We start from the raw sequence: 20,769 nt of genomic DNA, 5'->3' as shown, positions 1-20,769 counted from the left end.
TTTGGTGTCTGTAATGCGTATTTTTAAGCACGCAGCTTCCACAAAAAAAAATTTAGCTGTTTTATTTGTTAATTTACCGGAAATAGACGTCGGTTTATCCTATTTAGCTGTTATACCGTATAAAATGATGTTGACTGACGCAAGATTCCGTTTACCGCCGCGGTAAATATGAATTACGTAATTTTATCATCCGCACGTTCATCGGGCAACCCTTGAAAACTGTCATTCAAACTGGAAACGGCTGTCTTGACGTTGTTTTATAATTATCCAATCTTGAAAGTGTAAGGTGAATGAATAGAAAAATCCACCGAATGACTAAATAACTTTTGAAAATACGTGAACAATATGCTATGTGCCATTTTGCCAGCCATCCAAACACTTTAATATCCTTTAAAAAGACATCTGCCTTAAACATCGTCCGATCTTTTACGAAATTGCTTTCGAATGACAGGTGAGAGGCTTTTAACATGAATTATTTGTGCACTGAAGACGTTTTTACTTTCGATAAATGGATTATTAAAATCATTGATCGTCGCCTTCGCTTTTCTTTAACTATTTTGTCATTTATCTCTTGAATTTTATTCATTATTAACGTTCTCTTTTGAGTTATGTTTTATGCTAGGGATTATGTACTATGTTAATTGAAATGTTTTTTTATGATCAATGTATATATAGATTTTTTTTCAAACAACAATCATTTAAATGTAAATATTACATAACGAATTGCAGAAAAGCGCGATCGGTTTCTTGCAAATTTTCTTTTTATATCAAGACTTTCGCGTTCGCAAGTACATATTAAAAACTCTGCGTATGCTTAATCTGTCTCCTCAAGTAAACCAGCTGCGTTTGTACAACAATCGGCAATGCATTATGGGACCTTCATAGAATAATTGTTAGTGTCGACCTACAACCAAACAATTGTTTGTCAAGCCAAGTTGCCTATTCGTTTCTCATACATGTACAGTTTTAGGCCAGTGATGTGACGTATTGATTAAAAAGCATTGTAAATCCTTGAATATGTGAATGATCTTTTCTCACGTTAATGTTTGTTAATAGGATCTGGCCAAGATGGGTTGTTCGCCTTCTAAGGCAGTTATCGTACAATCCTCAACAGCGAGAAAGACGTATTTGTGTCCGACGATTTTTATGGTCGGCGAAAAAAGTTTACAGGTATTACAAGAACTGGGCGAGTTGAAATTTTATCAATTAGCCGAAAATGATGCCAGCGAAGAGATTGCCAGTTCACACAGTGAGTTTGCTGCCCGTTTGGAAAACCCTCTTCAATACGCCCACGATACGGATTTGCGTGTAAGTGCCGACAATCACCTTGACGTACAAGACAAGTGCACCTTCGTGAACAGAGTTGTGCAGGTTGAAGAACAAAACACGAAAAAAGAAACTGTTAAAAAGCACATTGAAGTCAAAGATCTCTTTGACTGTGTAACTAGTGGAAATAAGACGTCCACAAGTAACACTGTTTCACTCGCTGAGAACACTTCTAAATCTCAGGTTTTATCCTGGAAAATGCCATCTGTTGTGCTTTCTAGGAACGACCAAGTTCCCACCGGATTTCTCGTCATACATTAGAAACGTTTGGTAATGGCGAGAATTCAACAACACCAAGTTCAGTGGATCTTAATGAATTCAGAGCATTGCCTTTGATGTTGCCCGCTCCGGTTGATGTTGACAATTCTCAAGATACCGCGTATCCTGCGGTCCTGGAAACTAGTGGAAAAGAGGTCCAAGCGAATGAACAGCAAAAGGATTTGAAATCCGTTGCTACAAGCCGCTTTACGTTTACCCATGGTTGTTCCTTCGACAAAATTGTTTCGGTACCAGACTCCAAACGGCCTTTTGTAAAACCCGCACCTCGCATTGATGATGGTATTGCAACGACCGCAAAAGCCAAGACATTTTTCACACGTAATCGAGTCGAACCAAAATGCAACTGCAAAATTCAACATGTGAATCCTTCTTTGACCTAATCCGCCTAATTTTGTGACAAACTGCTGAGATTTTTATGTAATTATTTCACTGTTTCAACTGTGGTTTTCGCGGTTATTGATGTTAATGATGCGAAAGCCCTTGAAGAAAGTCTGCTTGTAGAAGAGTGTGAACGCCAAACACAAGACGAATCATTTCATGAACATAAATTGTGTGAAATAATTTGTATTGATTTGTCTACAGAAATAGTTATTTTCTACTAAAATCATGTGCGTTCAGTGATGATAATTATTAAACATTAACGTCAGAATACAAGTCGTCGTTTTCTTCTTTCTTAGAGCGAATATGCGCTTCGGTGTTTTCAAAATGTCTGTTGATTTGATCCGTTTCTTCGCCACTAGATTCCAGGTTCGGCAATTCTTCGCGAATTTTCTCCATCAGCTGTTTCAGGATGGCAGTCGTTATCTGTACATATTGAAGAATATTAGCACGCGGAATACTAACATGCTTGAAGCTGCTTGCACGAAGCCTGAAAAGCGTTATCCATTGGATGGTAATTTTTTCAAACTTTCGCAAAAGTGGTCATATTTTCTTTACGATGATGAAAGTTTGTAGTTCTTTTTCCTTAAAAGAGATTTTTCACGGGTTCATACTTCAAATGCACATTGCTATCCAATGGATCGCGCTATTCGGCTTTCGCGAAACACGACCCAGAAGTTTGCATCAAGTGATTTTCGTCTGATTGCGCAACGTTACTGATTCCTTACTCAGCCAGTACAGGAAACAGGTAATGCCCCCTGGGTACATTCAAAATGGTTGACAGAAGATTCTAATGAAAAAAGATTCAGGGGGGGTCGCCTCTGTTTCGTACACAGGCAGAGCAGCGAATAAATGGTAATATGAATTTGCGTATTTAACAAAGAGGAAGATCCTGAAGGCATTCAGCTTACCGTTTCGCAACCGTTCTCGTAGTAAACCAAGTAACGATTTAGGATCTCGACGAAGAGTTGAACTTGTAGTGTTGTGTCCATGCATTGATTGGCGATACGTAATGCTTTCTTTAAGCATTCCATCACACGTTTTTCATTACCACGCTGAAAGATATAATGTGTATAATTTTTAACCTCATCTTATTCCAACTCAAAAGAAATCTCAGCTTTGAAATAACGAAGAAAGAGCTCGTTGGGAATTAGGATGCGACGTTATTTCTTGAAAAAACAAGATGCAACGCCAGTCAAATTAATTCACCTCGTTTTGAGCTTTCTCGGAGTTGCTAGCAGACCAGAAGAGATGTGAACAAATCGCAACCGCTCGACATTGATCTGGTTTCTTCAACAACTTTGCTGCGGCAAGAGCGCATTGGGTTCGCAAAGGTTCATGGTTCTCCTCGCCAAAACACGTCATCTTTTCAAAAGTGCCCATGATGAGAGTGATTGCCGCGAGTTGAGCCCGCGAATCGCTAATTTCATCCTCGTACAAAGAAAAAGCCTACAAAAGACGATTTACAACTGTGTGTTTTGGTATTAGTGATCACCGGAAATTCAAGACGTTAATTATCCATAGGCGAGGATTTTTTAATCAAAAATGGCTTTTAAGGTTATAGATTTTTACAAGGCTAGAGAGATAAATTTTTAAATTAAAACGATGTCTATGGGACACAAAGCAGATATCGAGTTAGATTTCATGCGTGCAAAACCTTTCTACTGTTATCACAATTCCAAAATGTTTTAGTCTTACATTTCGTAAACGTAAAAGCACCTAGAAGCGTTAATAATTTCGTAAAACCTTTAAATTTAAATGGGGAACCTGTTTAAGGTAACACTAACATATTTAACAATTGTCCAAGCAATAGCGACATATGTATTGCTCGTCTACAGTTGAACTCGGCAAATGCAATATGTCCCATAGTTCCTTTAATTTCAAAAATTCGTCTCTCGAGCCTCGCAAAAATCTATAAGACGGCAGCCATGTTTTTTACAAAATACTGACGAATCGGTAATGTCTTGAATTTCTGATTAAATAGAAAAGAAATTTTTTTCTCACCTGGCTCATAAACTCATATGCGACGGTCTCAGCGTTCGAGAAGTCGTGTTGGTCAGCGGTCAGAGCGCCTTGAAGATAGAGTCGTAGAGAAAGTTCACCATATTCCGACTTTGCTAAAGCGCCGACGGTCTGATGACAAAACTGAAAAATTTTCTGACATTTTTTGTCCCATTTCTCATCCTGTAACGTCAAACAAAAAAAAAGCAATTAAAGTAAGGGGAGTAAGGGTCGACGAATGAGACAATTGATGGCAATGCTGACGTCGGAGACACGTAGATTTCGTAAAATTTTCACATATCTGTCAGTCAAACATGTTTCTAATATGTGGCTTTCACAATAGCAAGTATAATGAGATGATCCTAGGTTGGACTTGTCCAGAAAATGTGACATCTTCTTTATGTTTGTGATAATAATGTATGTGCTTTCCGATGGCAACCTTGTCTTCTAAATAGTTGTAGTCCATTGCCAGTCGATAAGCAGAGAATATCACGGGGGGTAAGGTGAATTTTATCCTCTTCTCTCCACCGCTACCAAAATGTTTCCTTGCCGTGTTCAAAATCTAAGAGAAATACGTTGGAGATTGAACTTTTTATTACGTAACCTGTTTTCATTCACCAATCACCTATCGTTGATTAAAACAAAATAAAAGTGGCGTATATATTGGCAGCTGAGAAAGGTCGTGTGATCATAGTGGAAATTTATGGGGAAAATGTCTGGGCTTGTTGCGTCAATGACGTGGATAACTGATGACGGTATTAAGTCACGTGTTCTTACCAAGTACTGCTGGTCAAGGTTTTCCGAATGAAACAAATTTATAAACCGTCCCATGAGGCTTTGCTCTTCGGCAAAATCTTCGGGGTCATCCTACAAAAGACACGATGACTCGTGGATAAAGACCGTTCATAACAACAAGATTTCCAATAAATTCATTAGCCAGATGAATATCAACTCACTGGTTCTGGTGGTTGATCCTGTTGATCGACGACTAGGGGAGAAACCATTGATAAAATGGTATCCACGAGGTCCTGTGATGGTATTAGGGTTTCGTTTTCAACGGCATTTGTGATGACATAAATGGCCATATCCTTTCTTGCATCGTAGTCGAAGTAGTTGAACAACGGCGCAAAAAACTTTAGTTTCAACAATTTAAGTATATTGTTGTAACAATCCACGGGGATTTTTAGCAGTCGAGTAAGCTCACGAGATATGGCGTTGTTTTTCTCCACGCTAAATAAAAGAAAACGAGCTTTTTCTCCACGCTAAATGAAAGAAAACGAGCTTTTTCGACACTCAAAGTTAGCTAACGCAGTATGGCGTTTTTTTGCCACAAAATCATGTAGTTTTCGCAGTCAAAATTGAAGTGAAATGGCTTACTGGGTTAAGTTTTTCTTGCTAAATATTTCCTCAGTGTACTCCAAAACTTTATCGACATAATCAAAGCGGTCTTCATAACAATTCAACGCGAGATTTATCAGAGAAACTTGCAGGGCAATAATATCTTCGACCGGCATGTCTTCACGAGCCTGAAACGAATTTACAACAGTGAATGGAAAATTGGAAACGATTTGTTTGCTAAGCAAACTCCGTCGTCCGTACCTGTACAATGGTAGATACTTGCTGTGAGAAGATGTCGAACAATTTGATGTCTTCAGGTATACCCTCGCCGTCATCTTTTGCTGCGAACGCAGCGAGACGCGAGTGAAGAGAAATAATGATGTTCTTAACGTTTACTTTGGCGTGAAGATTGGCACACGATTGAAGAAATGTGCTTAATGTTTGCAAGTGAAACTCGTCGGGGAAAACCTGTAAAATTGCAGGAAATGAAAATTATAGAAATTTCAAGGCGGGAAAAGCTTCAACAGCTCTAGGAAGGAAAACATTTATCATCTCAAGCAGGGAAAACCTTTACAATCTCAAGGAGGGAAAACCTTTACAATCTCAAGCAGGAAAACCTTTACAATCTCAAGGAGGGAAAACCCTTACCATCTCAAGCAGGGAAAACCTTTACAATCTCAAGGAGGGAAAACATTTACCATCTCAAGCAGGGAAAACATTTACCATCTCAAGCAGGAAAACCTTTACCATCTCAAGCAGGAAAACATTTACCATCTTAAGCAGGGAAAACATTTACCATCTCAAGCAGGGAAAACCTTTACAATCTCAAGCAGGAAAACATTTACCATCTCAAGCAGGGAAAACATTTACCATCTCAAGCAGGGAAAACCTTTACAATCTCAAGCAGGGAAAACCTTTACCATCTCAAGCAGGGAAAACCTTTACCATCTCAAGCAGGGAAAACATTTACCATCTCAAGCAGGGAAAACATTTACCATCTCAAGCAGGGAAAACCTTTACAATCTCAAGCAGGGAAAACCTTTACCATCTCAAGCAGGAAAACATTTACCATCTCAAGCAGGGAAAACCTTTACCATCTCAAGCAGGGAAAACCTTTACCATCTCAAGCAGGGAAAACCTTTACCATCTCAAGCAGGGAAAACATTTACCATCTCAAGCAGGGAAAACCTTTACCATCTCAAGCAGGGAAAACCTTTACAATCTCAAGCAGGGAAAACCTTTACCATCTCAAGCAGGGAAAACCTTTACCATCTCAAGCAGGGAAAACCTTTACCATCTCAAGCAGGGAAACATTTACCATCTCAAGCAGGAAAACCTTTACCATCTCAAGCAGGGAAAACCTTTACAATATCAAGCAGGGAAAACCTTTACCATCTCAAGCAGGGAAAACCTTTACCATCTCAAGCAGGGAAAACCTTTACCATCTCAAGCAGGGAAAACATTTACCATCTCAAGCAGGAAAACCTTTACAATCTCAAGGAGGGAAAACCTTTACAATCTCAAGGAGGGAAAACCTTTACAATCTAAAGGAGGGAAAACCTTTACAATCTCAAGGAGGGAAAACCTTTACAATCTAAAGGAGGGAAAACCTTTACCATCTCAAGGAGGGAAAACCTTTACAATCTAAAGGAGGGAAAATCTCTACCATCTCAAGGAGGGAAAACATTTACAATCTCAAGGAAGGAAGACCTTTACAATCTCAAGCAGGAAAACCTTTACCATCTCAAGGAGGGAAAACCTTTACCATCTCAAGCAGGGAAAACCTTTACAATCTCAAGCAGGGAAGACCTTTACAATCTCAAGCAGGGAAGACCTTTACAATCTCAAGGAGGACGTTAAACTCATTAAAGTCAAAACTAATGTTTATTAGATTTACCTGAATTATACATTCCATTAAATACTCCTGTGCAATGGCATCTTTGCAACTCACCACTTGTTCAAGAACGCCTTTCAACACAACCTACAGAAATTGAAAAATTGTCGTTAGCACTTGAAAACAACTTAGCTATAGGAACAGGAACAGCTATAAATTGAATGGTACAGAAAACCTACCGTCTGATACAAGTTAACATCAACGCCGTCAAGTTGACTGAGACGAACAAGATTTGTTCCCACCAAAATACGAAGTTCCTGTCGTTCCTTTTCCCTCTTCTCTTTGTCGCGCGTGTGTCCTTGATGTTGCATGCGCACCCAAAGTTTGTTCATTTCCGAGAAATTCAGGAGAATAAAGTCAATGGAATCTTTCACGTCACCATCCTCGACATCACTGAAAATTTAACACAATTCACATTACGTCGTTCTACTAAATATGCTCTTAAAAATAAAATTGCAATCTTGACGATCGCGCACATGAATTGTAACGCTTTTTTACCGAAGATGTTCCCTGTGGGAATTTGAATGAAAATCGAGGCTTTAAAAACGCTCATTTCCCAAATCTTCATTGTATAATCAAAAAATTCCCTCACGAAACGAATAGGTTCACTAACGATTGCACAAAGTATTTTTCGCGTAAAAGAAGCAAAAAGACACCTGGCATCTTCCTCTAAATCTGGCAGCAAATTTCTAGTACATTGGAGGAGATAATTTCTCAGAAATAAACCTCTCAACGGATGTTGCACACCACGACACATTTCCACGAGATCTTTCAAGATATCTTTCCTGGAAGTTTCCCTTGCCTTGATGTAAACTACCCCGACAGTGATCAATAAATATCTAAATTTCAACAGATCAACGTGTCACTGATAAGTTCCAAGGAGAAAACAGAGTTTTGCAAAATTCTTACAATCTTGGTACAATATTTCCTGCATATTGCACTAATTCATAAAGGTCAGAAACTTTTCTTCCCTTCTGGAATTCGTCAACAAGATGCAATTCAAGATGACGTAACTGATCTGAAATGGCCATGTCTTTTCGTTTGAAGTTAAGGAAATGATTTCTTAAAATTTGCTGAATTGAAGGACTGAAGCTGAATACAAGCATATATTTCTGTAGGATGTGAGATTTGTCAATAATATTTCTCTACAAACCATAAAGATTACTGTGTAAATACTAGATCAAATAACTCTAAGACTTATAAAACCTTGTCTGCTAAACCTGATTCTTAACATCTAAATTGAAAAAAGAACTGATGTTCAGTAAGTGAGTACCAAAAATATTGACCGGTTTTCTGATTGGTTGAATCAGACATAAAGTGATGGACACTTAATATCCTTTGTTTGTTTGGATTTATCATTTCTATATTGGTGCTATACAAGTGTTTGACAAAAGATACAAAGTTCATAATAGCTTTTCGGAGACAAGAGAGATGTCCTCAACTCGCTAAGCATATTTGATGCATGTTTAAGACCATCCATCAGTTTGCTTTTATCCTGAAAAGTGAAAAGTTTTTTGATGCTGTCAACTCCAAACATGTCTACCTATCAAAAGCTGGGGATGGAGTCAGAACCCATATACAGGTTAAGTGAAACAGCTCAGCCCTGAGAAAATGTGGTACAATTACAGGGTAATGGCACAGAATAACAATATACAGAAGAGTCACTCATGTTGGAACCTTTGACGTTTTTTTCCTCGTGTATGTTGTGCCACGCATGGTGGCCACCATTATTTCAGCCAGATGATTAGGGTTTTTGACTTTTCCAAACTTTTAAAATGATCCGAAGTCATTTCTTAAGTCAAAATATATTTGAATTCATTATTAAGTATTGATGTCAAGTAATTTTAATGGTTGGGAACAAGTGAGAAGTCCTAATCATCTGGCTGAACAAATGGCCGACATTGAGGACCCGTCTGTATAATCATTATTCTGTGGTAATGGTTCAAGGCCCATCTAGTTCTAAATATAATTGTATGCAAGCAGTGAGTATGCTCAGTAGCAAGAAGTGTTTCAACTCACCACATTCGATAACTTCATAAACGATTAATAAATAAGATCTTAACAACCAAATGAATTCAGAATACTTCCTCAGTGTAGATTTGACAAATAATGTGGGCAAGAGCTGCATTTCCTGCCCAGCAATACGTGCTCACGTACTATAAATATGAACTTACCAAACATCTTTTCATTTGAAATGATTGCGACTTGACGACTTGTAAAGCTTCATCAAGAAGCTTTTCCTGCTCGTCTTGCGATGAGAGCTGGGTCGGTGGAGCCTGAAATACAATCAAATTCTCTCTTCGAAGCGTACGTAGTGTAGCAGACATTGGAAAAGAAATAAAGTTTAAAAAACATGCAATAGAAATACAAGGAAAATTATTTGAAATTATTAAAACATTAAGACACCTACCATGGTGGGAAATGGCAATTTTTTTATCAAAAACTCGAAAAACGCCTCTCGCCACAGCTCGTATGTTGTGGATTTTGAAATTAAAATCGTGAATATTTCGCTTTTTATTAGCATATATAACTCCCCCCCCCCCTGAAAAATTTGAAAAGACAAATCAGAAAATGGTGAACTGTGTTTATAAATGTCGTGCGAACTTCGCAATTGGTCGAAGTTGGATTTTCCTATGCATGAATCTGGTATAAATCACGTGGACATCGACGTTACGAATCCAGTGATACCTTGGCTTAGCATATTTAAAAAACATTAAAAATTGTTGACTTGCAATTTTTTGCACTCTCCCGAAATACAGTGTAGTAAGGCATATTTCCAGTGCCTAAAATATAACTCAGTGGATATAAGCCGCTTCTACCGTGCTTTCACTTTTTGAATTCGTGCGAATGACTAGCTAATCCTCTCGGAGTTTCTTCGGTAATACGATACTTCAACACCTGATTATTGGATCATGCATGGCATCGTTTTACACAAATACTTCTAAAGTTGAGCTAATTACCATGTGTTGGTTCATGGCATTGTCGCCTTATTAAACACCATCATGGCTGTAGCAACAACGTCTTTCGTGAAAAGTATGATTCGTCCAGCATGCAAGCGTCGTTTGCAAAGAAAACCATCGGTGGTTGTTGTTGATGACGCGAGACTGCCTTTGAATACCTTTCATAAAGAATGCGTGTCTTTTGATGGATATTTATGAAAAAGAGAGTATGCCGAAAGAGACATATGAGTCAAAAATAGCTAAGATTGCAGAACTTGTATCGACACACGAGGACGCGGAAAGCGTGTTAAAAACATTTTCTCATTTATCCGTCCTTGATAGATATCGACATGGCAACAGAGAAGTCATGTTCTCTGTCATGAGAGATGTGGATGGAAAAATAAAGAAGAGCTCGTTGCATTTAGAAAAGAGGTTTCGTCAAGCGTGTGTCGATCTTCTGGAGCGAATAAGCACCATTGAAAATTTGAATAGGTTAGACGCCGATTTGGTTTGCTTTCTGTGCAAGTCATGTAAAGTTGATTCGTTAAAATCACTTCTCGGCGAAATTGGACGAAGTGTCTGGCCATACGTGAAGCGACCGTTATGGACAAGTGAAGTTTTTGTAGATATTGTTGTGGATATCTTTGAGACAATCGGAAAGCAATTATCAGAATTGCATCCTACTAACTTTATGATGGCGTGGGATGTAATTCGCCGGAATTTTATTTTGTCTTCATCGAAATTATCGTCGTACAGTAAATTGAGACTCTTGAGTCTTATTGAATTCTATCGGAGCGGATGGAGGAGATCGAAGGAGCAGACTCGGTGGTACAGAACACAGTATGATAATGAGGTAATGATTAAATCAATGATTGTATCGGCTTATAATGTCCATTGAATTTCAAGGATGGTTTCTATTGAGGTACATGCAAAAAACCCTTATGTATGATAAAGGCTTAGGGGATGGTGGTGAAAATCTATAGTATTTATAATTGATGGCAATAAAATGCAGTAAAGTTACAACCATGGACCTTCACTCTGAATTAGGAACGATTATAGAACCTTGCCTCAAGGACTGCAAATGACAATCGGGATAGGAAAGGTTAGACTTCATATAAGGCTTGCATGTAATTATTAAGTATCTGGCAGGGTTTTCCTTGATTTCTCTCCTGAAAAAACAATATTGTCATTGATATCCATCCATGATGTATTTCATTCATGTCTTATAATGTACAACTGATTTCGTCTTCTGCTTATGACTTGCAAAATTTTATTTTTATTTTTCAGTTTATTGACCCAATGAAAAAAGAGGTCATGACATTTCTTGGCTTGCTGTCATCAAAACGAAAAACGTCATTGAGTGTGAAACCCGGTCGGTCAGCAGCAGACTTTATTAAAAGGCGCCAAAGTAGTCAAACACAACTTGTGCCAGATCAAACAAGTACGTTGACTACTTTAGATGAACCCGTGAAAGAATCATCTGAAGATGTTTTTGAGGAAACAGAAGACAAAAATCATTTATGTGTGGATGTACAGCAAGAATTGTTGACAAAGAATAGATTTAAGGAAAATTTATCTGGCAAAAGTCATGTTGCAAAGGCATCTCCTGAAGAAATCCATTTTATGGAGAAATCCACTGAGGTAAATAATAATAAATTTGATGAAAGTGGAAACACTGAAACAGACAAGTTTGACAAGTATAAAGAAGATGTGGAAGTGCAGAAAATCAAATCCCAAGACAGAGGGGGGATTTCATCAAAAGAGGATGAAAAAACAGCAGCAAAAAGTGAGGGAACATTAGAAGGAAAAGAAGATGATAAGGAAGAAAAGGATGATGTGTTTAAAGCAAATGATAGCACCTGGCAAAGAGACACTAATAATTTGTTAGAAGGTGAAAATGTGCGTGATAGGGAGGAAGATATTGAGAATTTAGGTAGTGCTTTTTTCAAAAGATAAAATAAAGTGTTGAGCTTGATCTCGGTTTATGATACCATTTCTGTTTAGTTTTATCACCATCAAGCTCTTGTGAAGGATTTGGAACATGGAAGAATGACCACAATAACAACCATAAAAGGTGTGATGAATTGTTACTCTATTTAATGTTTTGAAGATAGTACCATTAAAGCCGACTGTTTGTTTTAAGTTGATTTAGTTTAACACATTGACACAGTTTTGTTTCAACATTTTTGTAATATAATGGTTCTTAATGCCTTGTTGATATTTATTATTGATTGAATGGTTTGAACCCTGAAGTATCATTACATTACATGTTTGAATATCTTGATCACACATCAAGTCACTAGACTCAGGAGATGACTATGCTATGTATATCCATATGTCAGATAGCACTAACACCAACAATCCTTCTCCAGGACAATCAACATCCATGTACAAAACATTTTTTATAGTTTTTCTGCTGTTTTTTTTTTGTCAGATTTTTTGACAGAAAGAAAGAAATTGTCAAAGTTCCAACAAAGTTTGCAGGAAGAGGTTTGGTCATAATGCCATTATGCTAATGAATATAAATGTTTGATCTTTTAAAATCCACTGAGTGAAGTTATTTTAAAAACCAGGGGGGGAGTTTTTTGACACTCTACACAAGCAATTTGAAAAAACTCTGTTAATTTAGGGCTGCTACACAAGTTGAACACTATGGTTGTAACAGACATGCGGGAAGATTGATAATTGAGTTGGCGGGGAGGGTAGTATTTATATGAATGTTCAGTTCCATGCGGGAAGATTGATAATTGAGTTGGCGGGAAGGGTAGTATTTATATGAATGTTCAGTTCCATGCTGTAAATGATCAAATAAATGCCCCTTGAAACATTAGCTTTTATCAGGCATCTCTCTATAATAAACAACCCATCTCTCTGCAATAAATGCCTTGTCCCTCAATAACAAACTTATGCCTTGTTCCTCCTTAATATATGTCCTTTCTCAGATATGTTATACTTTCTATCAGAAATTAACATTCAGTTCTTTTTATTATTTAACACAGTTATCGGAGCACATGGTAGTGTTGTGTTATCTATTCAAGAGGAGACTGGGGCGAGAGTATCCACTTTATCCAAACAGAGAGAGAAAGGTTTCGTTCTACTTTCTTTTCATATAGTAGCATTCATTGAATAATTGATGATACCTATTACATATGCAAATTTATTAGAGAATGAAGAAAATATGCAAGACGAGAGTTCAGAAGAATGCAGATTCGAGATAGTTGGAAATGACGAGAGTGTAGCGTAAGTAAAATGAATATTGGACTGCTTAAACAAGTTAATTATATGGTAATTATTATTGAAACATTTACTGTAGAATTACATGGTGTAATGTACATGTAGGTAGCAATAAGGTACATGTAGGTAGCAGAAAGGTACATGTAGGTAGCAATAAGGTACATGTAGGTAGCAATAAGGTACATGTAGGTAGCAGAAAGGTACATGTAGGTAGCAATAAGGTACATATAGGTAGCAATAAGGTACATGTAGGTGCAATATGTTTGTAGAAAAAAATGAAGCAGCCAATGGGAAGGCTTCTTATCTATTATAAAATCTTCACTTGCAGTCGTTGGTGTCAATCAACTAACTTTTCAACGAGGCTTTGAAAACAGGTGATTTTGTGTACACTTGGTTTTTTAGAAAAGCGAAGGCGAAGAATGTGCACCATTAAACACGTTTGTTGGCTTTACGCATACGTAACGAAGAGATTACCCATACATATCCACCTAATAAAGACAATTGTTGGCTTTACACGTACATGTCCACCTACTGAACACGATTGTTGGCTCTACCCATACATATCCACCTACTGAACACTATTGTTTGCTCTACCCATACATATCCACCTTCTGAACACGATTGTTGCTCTACCCATACATATCCACCTACTGAACACTATTGTTCGCTCTACCCATACATATCCACCTTCTGAACACGATTGTTCGCTCTACCCATACATATCCACCTTCTGAACACTGTACATATCCACCTTCTGAACACTCTACCCATACATATCCACCTTCTGAACACGATTGACCTTCTGAACACGATGTTGCTCTACCGATACATATCCACCTTCTGAACACCTACCATACATATCCACCTTCTGAACACTGTTGTCATACATATCCACCTTCTGAACACTCTACCATACATATCCACCTTCTGAACACGAGTGTTGACTCTACCCATACATATCCACCTTCTGAACACTCTACCCATACATATCCACCTTCTGAACACTAGTGTTGACTCTACTCATACATCCATGAATGCGACTTTTTCCTTTTGAGTTATGCTTATTTAAAGATTTAGAGTTTTTTCTTTGGTTGCTTATAGACGATGAAGCCAGAAAGGAGAACTATAAGAGAAGGTTTTTACTACCAGATTAAATACGTCTTTGATTATTGTGCCTTTATCCAAAATAAATTGCAACTTTTGGTGTTATAATTTCGTTTAGGGAACTTATCAATTTCCTTTGTTTATTTTTTTGCTGATCACACCGCAACTTTGTGCAAAAGATTACCATGTAACAAAAAGCTTCATTTCTTCTCAACTTTCAGTTTTCATCTGACAAAGAAGAAGGTTTATGTCAAAATTGCCAGGAAATATGTCGGCCGAGGTATGGTTAATTTGTTCCAATTTTTCACCGATAATGCATGATGGAATGTTTGTATTCTTTTTTATTCTATTTGTCTTTTCCAGTCATTGGTTTTGGCGGGTCCTCCATTAATACCATCAAGACGGAGTCTGGGGCGAGAATTAACGTTCTCCACGATAAAAATAGGAGAAGTAGATTTAAGAATATCGACGAATGCCACAAAGCCGAGAGTGTTTCACTATGGACAGAAAATAAATCTGTAAAAATGAGATGTACGAAGAAAAGTCGAACATTGAAGTAAAACAAGAGACGAGCGACGAATCTGAAAGTCGTCTGAACGAATCAAAAGCCATGTTAGAGCAGATCACAAACTCCAATAGTGAATCTGCATTTGAGGAACAACACGATGAGGAAGTGTTCTCGGGGGAAAGAAATCTCGTGACTTGTGAAAATTTGGCTTGTGTCGAATCTAAAGTAGAGAGTAATGAGAAAATTGAAGAAAATGAAGATGACGAACTTGAAATTGAAATCATAGGAACTGATGAAGCTATAGAGTAAGTAGATGGACATGTTGAAGTTATAGAGTAAGTAGATGGACATGTTGAAGTTATAGAGTAAGTAGATGGACATGTTGAAGTTATAGAGTAAGTAGATGGACATGTTGAAGCTATAGAGTAAGTAGATGGACATGTTTAAGTTATAGAGTAAGTAGATGGACATGTTGAAGTTATAGAGTAAGTAGATGGACATGTTGAAGTTATAGAGTAAGTAGATGGACATGTTGAAGTTATAGAGTAAGTGTAGATGGACATGTTGAAGGTATAGAGTAAGTGTAGATGGACATGTTGAAGTTATAGAGTAAGTAGATGGACATGTTGAAGTTATAGAGTAGTGTAGATGGACATGTTGAAGACTCACATGTTCAAGATTCTTTACGTTTGCCTTGAATGTATGAACTTTCGAATGAACTTTTTTAACGAAGTTGGTAGTATTGCACAGAACGTAGACTGTAGTAATTTACTTTTTCAAGATGGCACTTTAACTTCCGCTTTAGGATAGCAAAGAGAAAATTGAGAATATTGTAAAATCTATTGACAATCCGGGAGGAAAGTACTTCGCTCGAAGTTACAGTTGCAGCGCACCAAGCAAAGGTACGTATATTAGCTTTTTCATCATATAAATAAATGAATTGGTTTGTCTGGTTCCAGTTCTTAGTTGCTATTGCACAATCTTTGTAATGCTTGTCTTCTTTTCACGAAGGTTTTAGGCCGGAGTTTAAACGCAGTCAATCTTGCCCCGTTGTGGACTGGGGCGACTGGTGTGGTGGAGACTGCTCCTTCTGTCTCAAAGGTTCCTATTGTCGATCGTTCTTGTTGCAACAGTCCCAAAGTCCAACATGCTGGAGAAGACCCGAGGCGCTCTGTCTATCTAAAAACTTGGATTGGGTGGATGTCATAGTGAAAGTTCAGGTATGGCAACAAGAACCACTACCACCACCACACCACCCCCCATCTAATGTCGTGCTGTTGACACGTATATGCAACTCAAGCTAAACCACCTCAGGGGGGTGCAACGTATTATTTGTTAATTTGGACAGATTGAAGTATTTTATGAATTAATTCCATTTTGCATTGTCCATCGTTTTAAAATGCAACAGATTGTGCTTGGGAGGGTCTTTGCTGCCATTATCAATAGTTTGCTTACCCTCACGCACATGGCGATAAATATTTATCTATTCGTCAGGTTGACGATCCGCTTCTTTGGAAGCCACGAAAATCGTCTAATTCATGCATGGAAACGACCGAAGATGTTTGTGAATATCCATCTAAATCAATCAACGGGTGTGAAAGTGATGCTGGTCAAGTTACACTGGGCTCAAATCATACATAAAATACTGCGGTAACAGCATGAACTGTCGATATTGTAGAGTCAATTTTTATTAACAAATATTTTTTCTGACAAAAACGTTTCCAGCATTGTTTAAGGTTGGTTAAAATGTTATAAACCAGCTCTGAGACAGCAGTAAAATTCATTTTTATGTAATGTTATAAATATTGAGACTAAGAATCGAAGTTGTATGTTAGACTTGAAAATTAAAATCATGATATTTAGTATTTACACAAATATATTCTCCTAAAGTCACCTCGCGAAAAGGTCGCCCGCGGACGGCAAGGGCGCTAAACCGCCAGTGACGTCAGGTAGAAGACTTAAATCAGGAAGATTGTCTAGATGGGCACGTAGCTCCTTCCTCACTAGCGCAACTTTTTCTAACTTCGCCTTGTATTTCTACAATGAAAGAAAATTAAGAATGAAGCAAGAACACAGCGTCATACACAAAACTTATAGGATCGGTAAAGTTGTGATTCGTACAATTTTCAATTATTGATTGCAATTATGAAATAAGGTTCTAACTATCAATATTAATGACAATTGTCAATTATGACCTCGATGCGTTTATCACAATCAGCAACTTTTTTCTTTTGAGAGGACAGATATGCTTTGAGCATTTTGCACACAGTCGTTCTATCTTCAAGTTCTGCTGATAATCGACCATTGTAGTCTGCAAGTAAAACACATGCACTCTCCACAACTTTTGCTAGTTTCTCTGCACTTTCACGATCTGAAAAAAACAAAAGTAGAAACACACATGCGTTTGCAGCTTGACCTTATCTCAATCTTTGCAAGTAGCAAAATCATGGAAATTTTGCTGCTGTCTAATACCTTGTATTTTCTCCAAACCAGATGCATCTTGCACTTCGGTAGGAAGGTTAGCTATCCTCTCGCGCACCTCTGCATCCTGTGATGCACTGCGTTCCAAATCTTTAAGCGCTTTGATAAGATAGTCGGACTGCAGGCAAAAACAGAGAGGGAGTCAAATCCACAAAGCATGAATAGATAAGCCTCCCCCCTTCCCAAACAAAAGTCTATCACATGTTGTTGTAACAGGTCATCTAAATATGAAAATATAAATTGCATTTGCGAGGGTTTTAAAACTTATATGAGAATGAAGACAATTTTTGTTATTTTACAAACAATTCCCTAAGTGTTTAGATAATTTGATCCTTGGAATGTAGCATGAGTTAAGAAAAGCAGTGCATATCACTGGCATTTGGCTTGTGTTTCACATGCTTTTCTTAACTCAGGCTATAGTCCAAGGAAACCAGTAATTGTTAAATAAAGTATGCCATTTCAACCAGCATTGACAAAATACACACTAAATGTCATACTTCTGGAGGTTCAGCAGTTTCATCATCTTCCGACTCATCATTTTCATTATGTTCATCATTATTCTGGTTGTCCACTTGATCAACCTCATTTGAAGGTGGTTCAATCCGTGAGCGTTTTGCTGCTGGTGATGAGGTTTTGGAAGCTGAACACAAGAAACATGAAAAAAAATGTCAAAAAAATACTTTTGAGAATGAGATGTATTTAGTTTGTGGTTAACCAAGTGAGGCTTGAAACTTCTCAATAACTCCTGCTTCGTAGACACCTCTCTGGGACCAAATGTCAATAATTCTTTCCAACGATTTTTGCATTTCAGGTAAGAACTCTCTTTGATAGTAAAAAAATTGATTCATGGGCATATTATAGTAAAATGTAACATGAATTATCATAATTATCATAACTTTCATTGAATATTTTTCTTACTTAGAACAATGACTAATAGCATTGGGGAGAGCGGTTACAAATTCTTTATTGAATTCGGTTCCCTTCTTTCGACTATTTTGTAAGACATCATTGCAAAGATACATGAAGGTCATTTTCTTGGCTGGTTTAACTATAAGAAAGTTGCAACAAGAAAATGAACAGTTACTGGCCTCACTATTATAAAGTTTGAAAGGATTCGAGATACCGCACTTGGCAAGAATTGACAAGGTCTTTATACTTTAAGATAACATCATTAACAGCCACTATTTACACTGATAAGAACGTGCTATTTTATCGTGAAGATGTCAAATAAATACAGATTATGAAAAGAACATACCTTTTAAAAGCTGTTTTGACCAAACATCGACTACAGTTTTTGCGTGTTTACGGTGATGAATTAACCATAACGAGAGAGTTTGTATGCTCTGCTGAGAGCTCGATAATTCACTTAGTTTCTTTTCCAACGCACTGCTACTAAAAGACATATTTCCTTAGTAATATTATGTATTAATCTCTGCACGATAATATAATTGTTTTGAAAATATATAAAGTTTATGTCTGTTCGAGAACTGTATTTTAATGTTCAGTGTTTCCATAACGCACCTTTCAAATTTCTTTTTTTCATTAAACTTTTTCTAAAAATTCGATAATGAGCAATTGTTGGCTTGTGTACTTTTAATTCAAATTCATTTGGACGTCCTATGAATATATATATATTTATATCCGCGCACTTTACCAGATGAAAATGGGCTTTCTTCTCTTTACCTTTCATCATTCATGTGTCCGACTCCTATGATAGAAAAGTCATAAAATAGACACAAAGGTAGACGAAAAGGACAACATTAACGACATTTCAAAAAGACAAAATGAACTTACAACACTAGACACAATGTTAGAAATAAAATTAGACAAAATAGCAGAAAAATTGTAGACAAATAGGTAGAGACAAAAGTTGACCCCAAGGTACACAAATACATAGACAAAAAGTAGACATAACGGTACACAGAAAGGTAGACAGAAAGGTAGGCAAAAAAGTGGCCGCAAGGTTAGACAAAAAGATATAGTTGCAGACATAAAAGAAGACACAAAGAGTATACAACAGTAGACACAAAGGTAGTCACAGAGACAGAAAAAAAACGTAAACACCAAAGTAGACAAAACGATATTCGTAAAGATGGAAATAAAGGTAGACATGTAAAAGTGGACAAAAACGTAAAGGCAAAGGTAGACAAAAGAGTAGGGGAAAAAAGTGGATGTAAAGGTAGACATAAAAGTACACATTAAGTTAACATAAAGATATTCATTAAGGTAGACGGCATAAAAATAGACACAATAGACAAAAAAAGTAGACAAAAAGACACAAACAAATTTGGACATAAAGGAAGACACCAAGGTAAATATTAAAATAGACAAATATATAGTCATAAAGGTGACACAAAAATAGATTAAAAGGTGGTCATAAAGAAAGACATAAAGGTAGAGAAAAACTAAGACATAAAAGTAGATAAAAAGATAGTTATAAAGATAAATATAGAGGTTGTCAAAAAGGTGGACAAAAAAATAATCATTAAGGTAGACAAAAAAGTGCCACAAGGTTAGATAAAAAGGTAGTTATCACGGTAAACATAAATATAGACATAACGGTAGACATAAAGGTTGACATAAAGGTAGACATAAAGGAAGACACAAAGGTAGACATAAAGGAAGACACACACATAAAGGTAGACATAAAAAGACATAAAGGAAGACATAAAGGTAGAGACATAAAGGAAGACACAAAGGTAGACATAAAGGAAGACACAAAGGAAACATAAAGGTAGACATAAAGGAAGACATAAAGGTAGACATAAAGGTAGACATAAAGGTAGACATAAAGGAAGACATAAAGGTAGACATAAAGGTAGACATAAAGGTAGACAAAGGTAGACATAAAGGTAGACATAAAGGTAGGTAGACATAAAGGTAGACATAAAGGTAGACATAAAGGTAGACATAAAGGTAGACACAAAGGAAGACACAAAGGTCGACGTAAAGGTAGACACAAAGATAGACTCAAAGGTAGACAAAACGTTAGACATAAAGGTAGACATAACGGTAGACACAAACGTCGACGTAAAGGTAGACACAAAGGTAGACACAAAAGTAGACACAAAGGTGGACAAAACGTTAGACAAAAAGGTAGACATAATGGACGACGCGTATCGTTAGTTTTCTGCTAATTTGATTGCCGAAGTATTTGAACGTGTTGAAGATCGCAGTCAACATTTTTGAATGCAACTGAATAATAAATGGAATCAATGACCTTGGAAAACCTTTTGAAAAGTATATGAATACATTGAAAATACATTGAAAGTAAATGTTAATGAAGA

The 20,769-nt window shown here is 37.1% G+C and overlaps 3 protein-coding genes across 8 annotated transcripts; 1 reads left to right on the top strand and 2 right to left on the bottom strand.

Annotated features, from left to right (window-relative positions):
* Nucleotides 1-2,153: 2,153 nt before the first annotated feature.
* Nucleotides 2,154-9,822, bottom strand: LOC124436626 (vacuolar protein sorting-associated protein 35-like). Its single transcript, XM_046986591.1, has 16 exons — nucleotides 9,627-9,822; nucleotides 9,391-9,492; nucleotides 8,615-8,711; nucleotides 8,126-8,249; nucleotides 7,873-8,055; nucleotides 7,396-7,609; nucleotides 7,220-7,303; nucleotides 5,584-5,790; nucleotides 5,362-5,510; nucleotides 4,941-5,214; nucleotides 4,762-4,851; nucleotides 4,424-4,546; nucleotides 3,988-4,167; nucleotides 3,193-3,432; nucleotides 2,895-3,038; nucleotides 2,154-2,409 (listed from the first exon to the last, which is right to left on the bottom strand). Exons 1-16 carry the CDS (start codon nucleotides 9,738-9,740, stop codon nucleotides 2,236-2,238), a joined length of 2,499 nt encoding a protein of 832 aa, XP_046842547.1. The 5' UTR covers nucleotides 9,741-9,822; the 3' UTR covers nucleotides 2,154-2,235.
* Nucleotides 9,823-9,918: 96 nt separating this feature from the next.
* Nucleotides 9,919-16,876, top strand: LOC124436693. 6 transcript variants are annotated; one of them, XR_006945439.1, is made up of 13 exons: nucleotides 9,919-11,008; nucleotides 11,443-12,046; nucleotides 12,160-12,229; nucleotides 12,590-12,645; nucleotides 13,155-13,241; nucleotides 13,320-13,395; nucleotides 13,718-13,763; nucleotides 14,491-14,524; nucleotides 14,715-14,773; nucleotides 14,857-15,306; nucleotides 15,807-15,903; nucleotides 16,013-16,221; nucleotides 16,496-16,876. XR_006945439.1 is itself a non-coding variant. In XM_046986662.1 (7 exons), the coding sequence occupies exons 1-7, from the start codon at nucleotides 10,361-10,363 to the stop codon at nucleotides 13,820-13,822; spliced, it is 1,614 nt and encodes a 537-aa protein (XP_046842618.1). In that variant the 5' UTR covers nucleotides 9,919-10,360; the 3' UTR covers nucleotides 13,823-13,984. The 6 variants fall into 6 exon arrangements, 2 of the variants coding, with proteins under 2 accessions (XP_046842618.1, XP_046842617.1); XR_006945436.1 differs by having other exon boundaries at nucleotides 11,443-12,088; XR_006945437.1 differs by lacking the exon at nucleotides 13,718-13,763 and having other exon boundaries at nucleotides 11,443-12,088.
* On the bottom strand, nucleotides 16,674-18,967 carry LOC124436694 (regulation of nuclear pre-mRNA domain-containing protein 1B-like). Its single transcript, XM_046986664.1, has 7 exons — nucleotides 18,738-18,967; nucleotides 18,401-18,530; nucleotides 18,198-18,304; nucleotides 17,980-18,122; nucleotides 17,474-17,600; nucleotides 17,197-17,372; nucleotides 16,674-17,038 (listed from the first exon to the last, which is right to left on the bottom strand). The coding sequence occupies exons 1-7, from the start codon at nucleotides 18,883-18,885 to the stop codon at nucleotides 16,892-16,894; spliced, it is 978 nt and encodes a 325-aa protein (XP_046842620.1). The 5' UTR covers nucleotides 18,886-18,967; the 3' UTR covers nucleotides 16,674-16,891.
* Nucleotides 18,968-20,769: the final 1,802 nt, after the last annotated feature.

The sequence above is a fragment of the Xenia sp. Carnegie-2017 genome, unplaced genomic scaffold (assembly GCF_021976095.1).
Source record: "Xenia sp. Carnegie-2017 unplaced genomic scaffold, XeniaSp_v1 HiC_scaffold_16, whole genome shotgun sequence".
NCBI lineage: Eukaryota > Metazoa > Cnidaria > Anthozoa > Malacalcyonacea > Xeniidae > Xenia > Xenia sp. Carnegie-2017.
The sequence above is the reverse complement of the archived record's forward strand: the minus strand, read 5'-3'. Positions and strand labels throughout refer to the sequence as shown.

Coding starts and splice junctions, on each gene's coding strand:
- LOC124436626 (XM_046986591.1), bottom strand. CDS start 9,740: ATGCTAATAAAAAGCGAAATATTCACGATTTTAATTTCAAAATCCACA. Junction 4,547..4,761: donor ACCTTGACCAGCAGTACTTG/GTAAGAACACGT, acceptor TATTTCTCTTAG/ATTTTGAACACGGCAAGGAA. Junction 4,168..4,423: donor ACAACTATTTAGAAGACAAG/GTTGCCATCGGA, acceptor TTGACGTTACAG/GATGAGAAATGGGACAAAAA.
- LOC124436693 (XM_046986661.1), top strand. CDS start 10,361: ATGGATATTTATGAAAAAGAGAGTATGCCGAAAGAGACATATGAGTCA. Junction 11,009..11,442: donor GAACACAGTATGATAATGAG/GTAATGATTAAA, acceptor TTTATTTTTCAG/TTTATTGACCCAATGAAAAA. Junction 13,396..13,717: donor GGAAATGACGAGAGTGTAGC/GTAAGTAAAATG, acceptor CTTCACTTGCAG/TCGTTGGTGTCAATCAACTA.
- LOC124436694 (XM_046986664.1), bottom strand. CDS start 18,885: ATGTCTTTTAGTAGCAGTGCGTTGGAAAAGAAACTAAGTGAATTATCG. Junction 18,305..18,400: donor GCTATTAGTCATTGTTCTAA/GTAAGAAAAATA, acceptor TTACTATCAAAG/AGAGTTCTTACCTGAAATGC. Junction 18,123..18,197: donor GAAGTTTCAAGCCTCACTTG/GTTAACCACAAA, acceptor TCTTGTGTTCAG/CTTCCAAAACCTCATCACCA.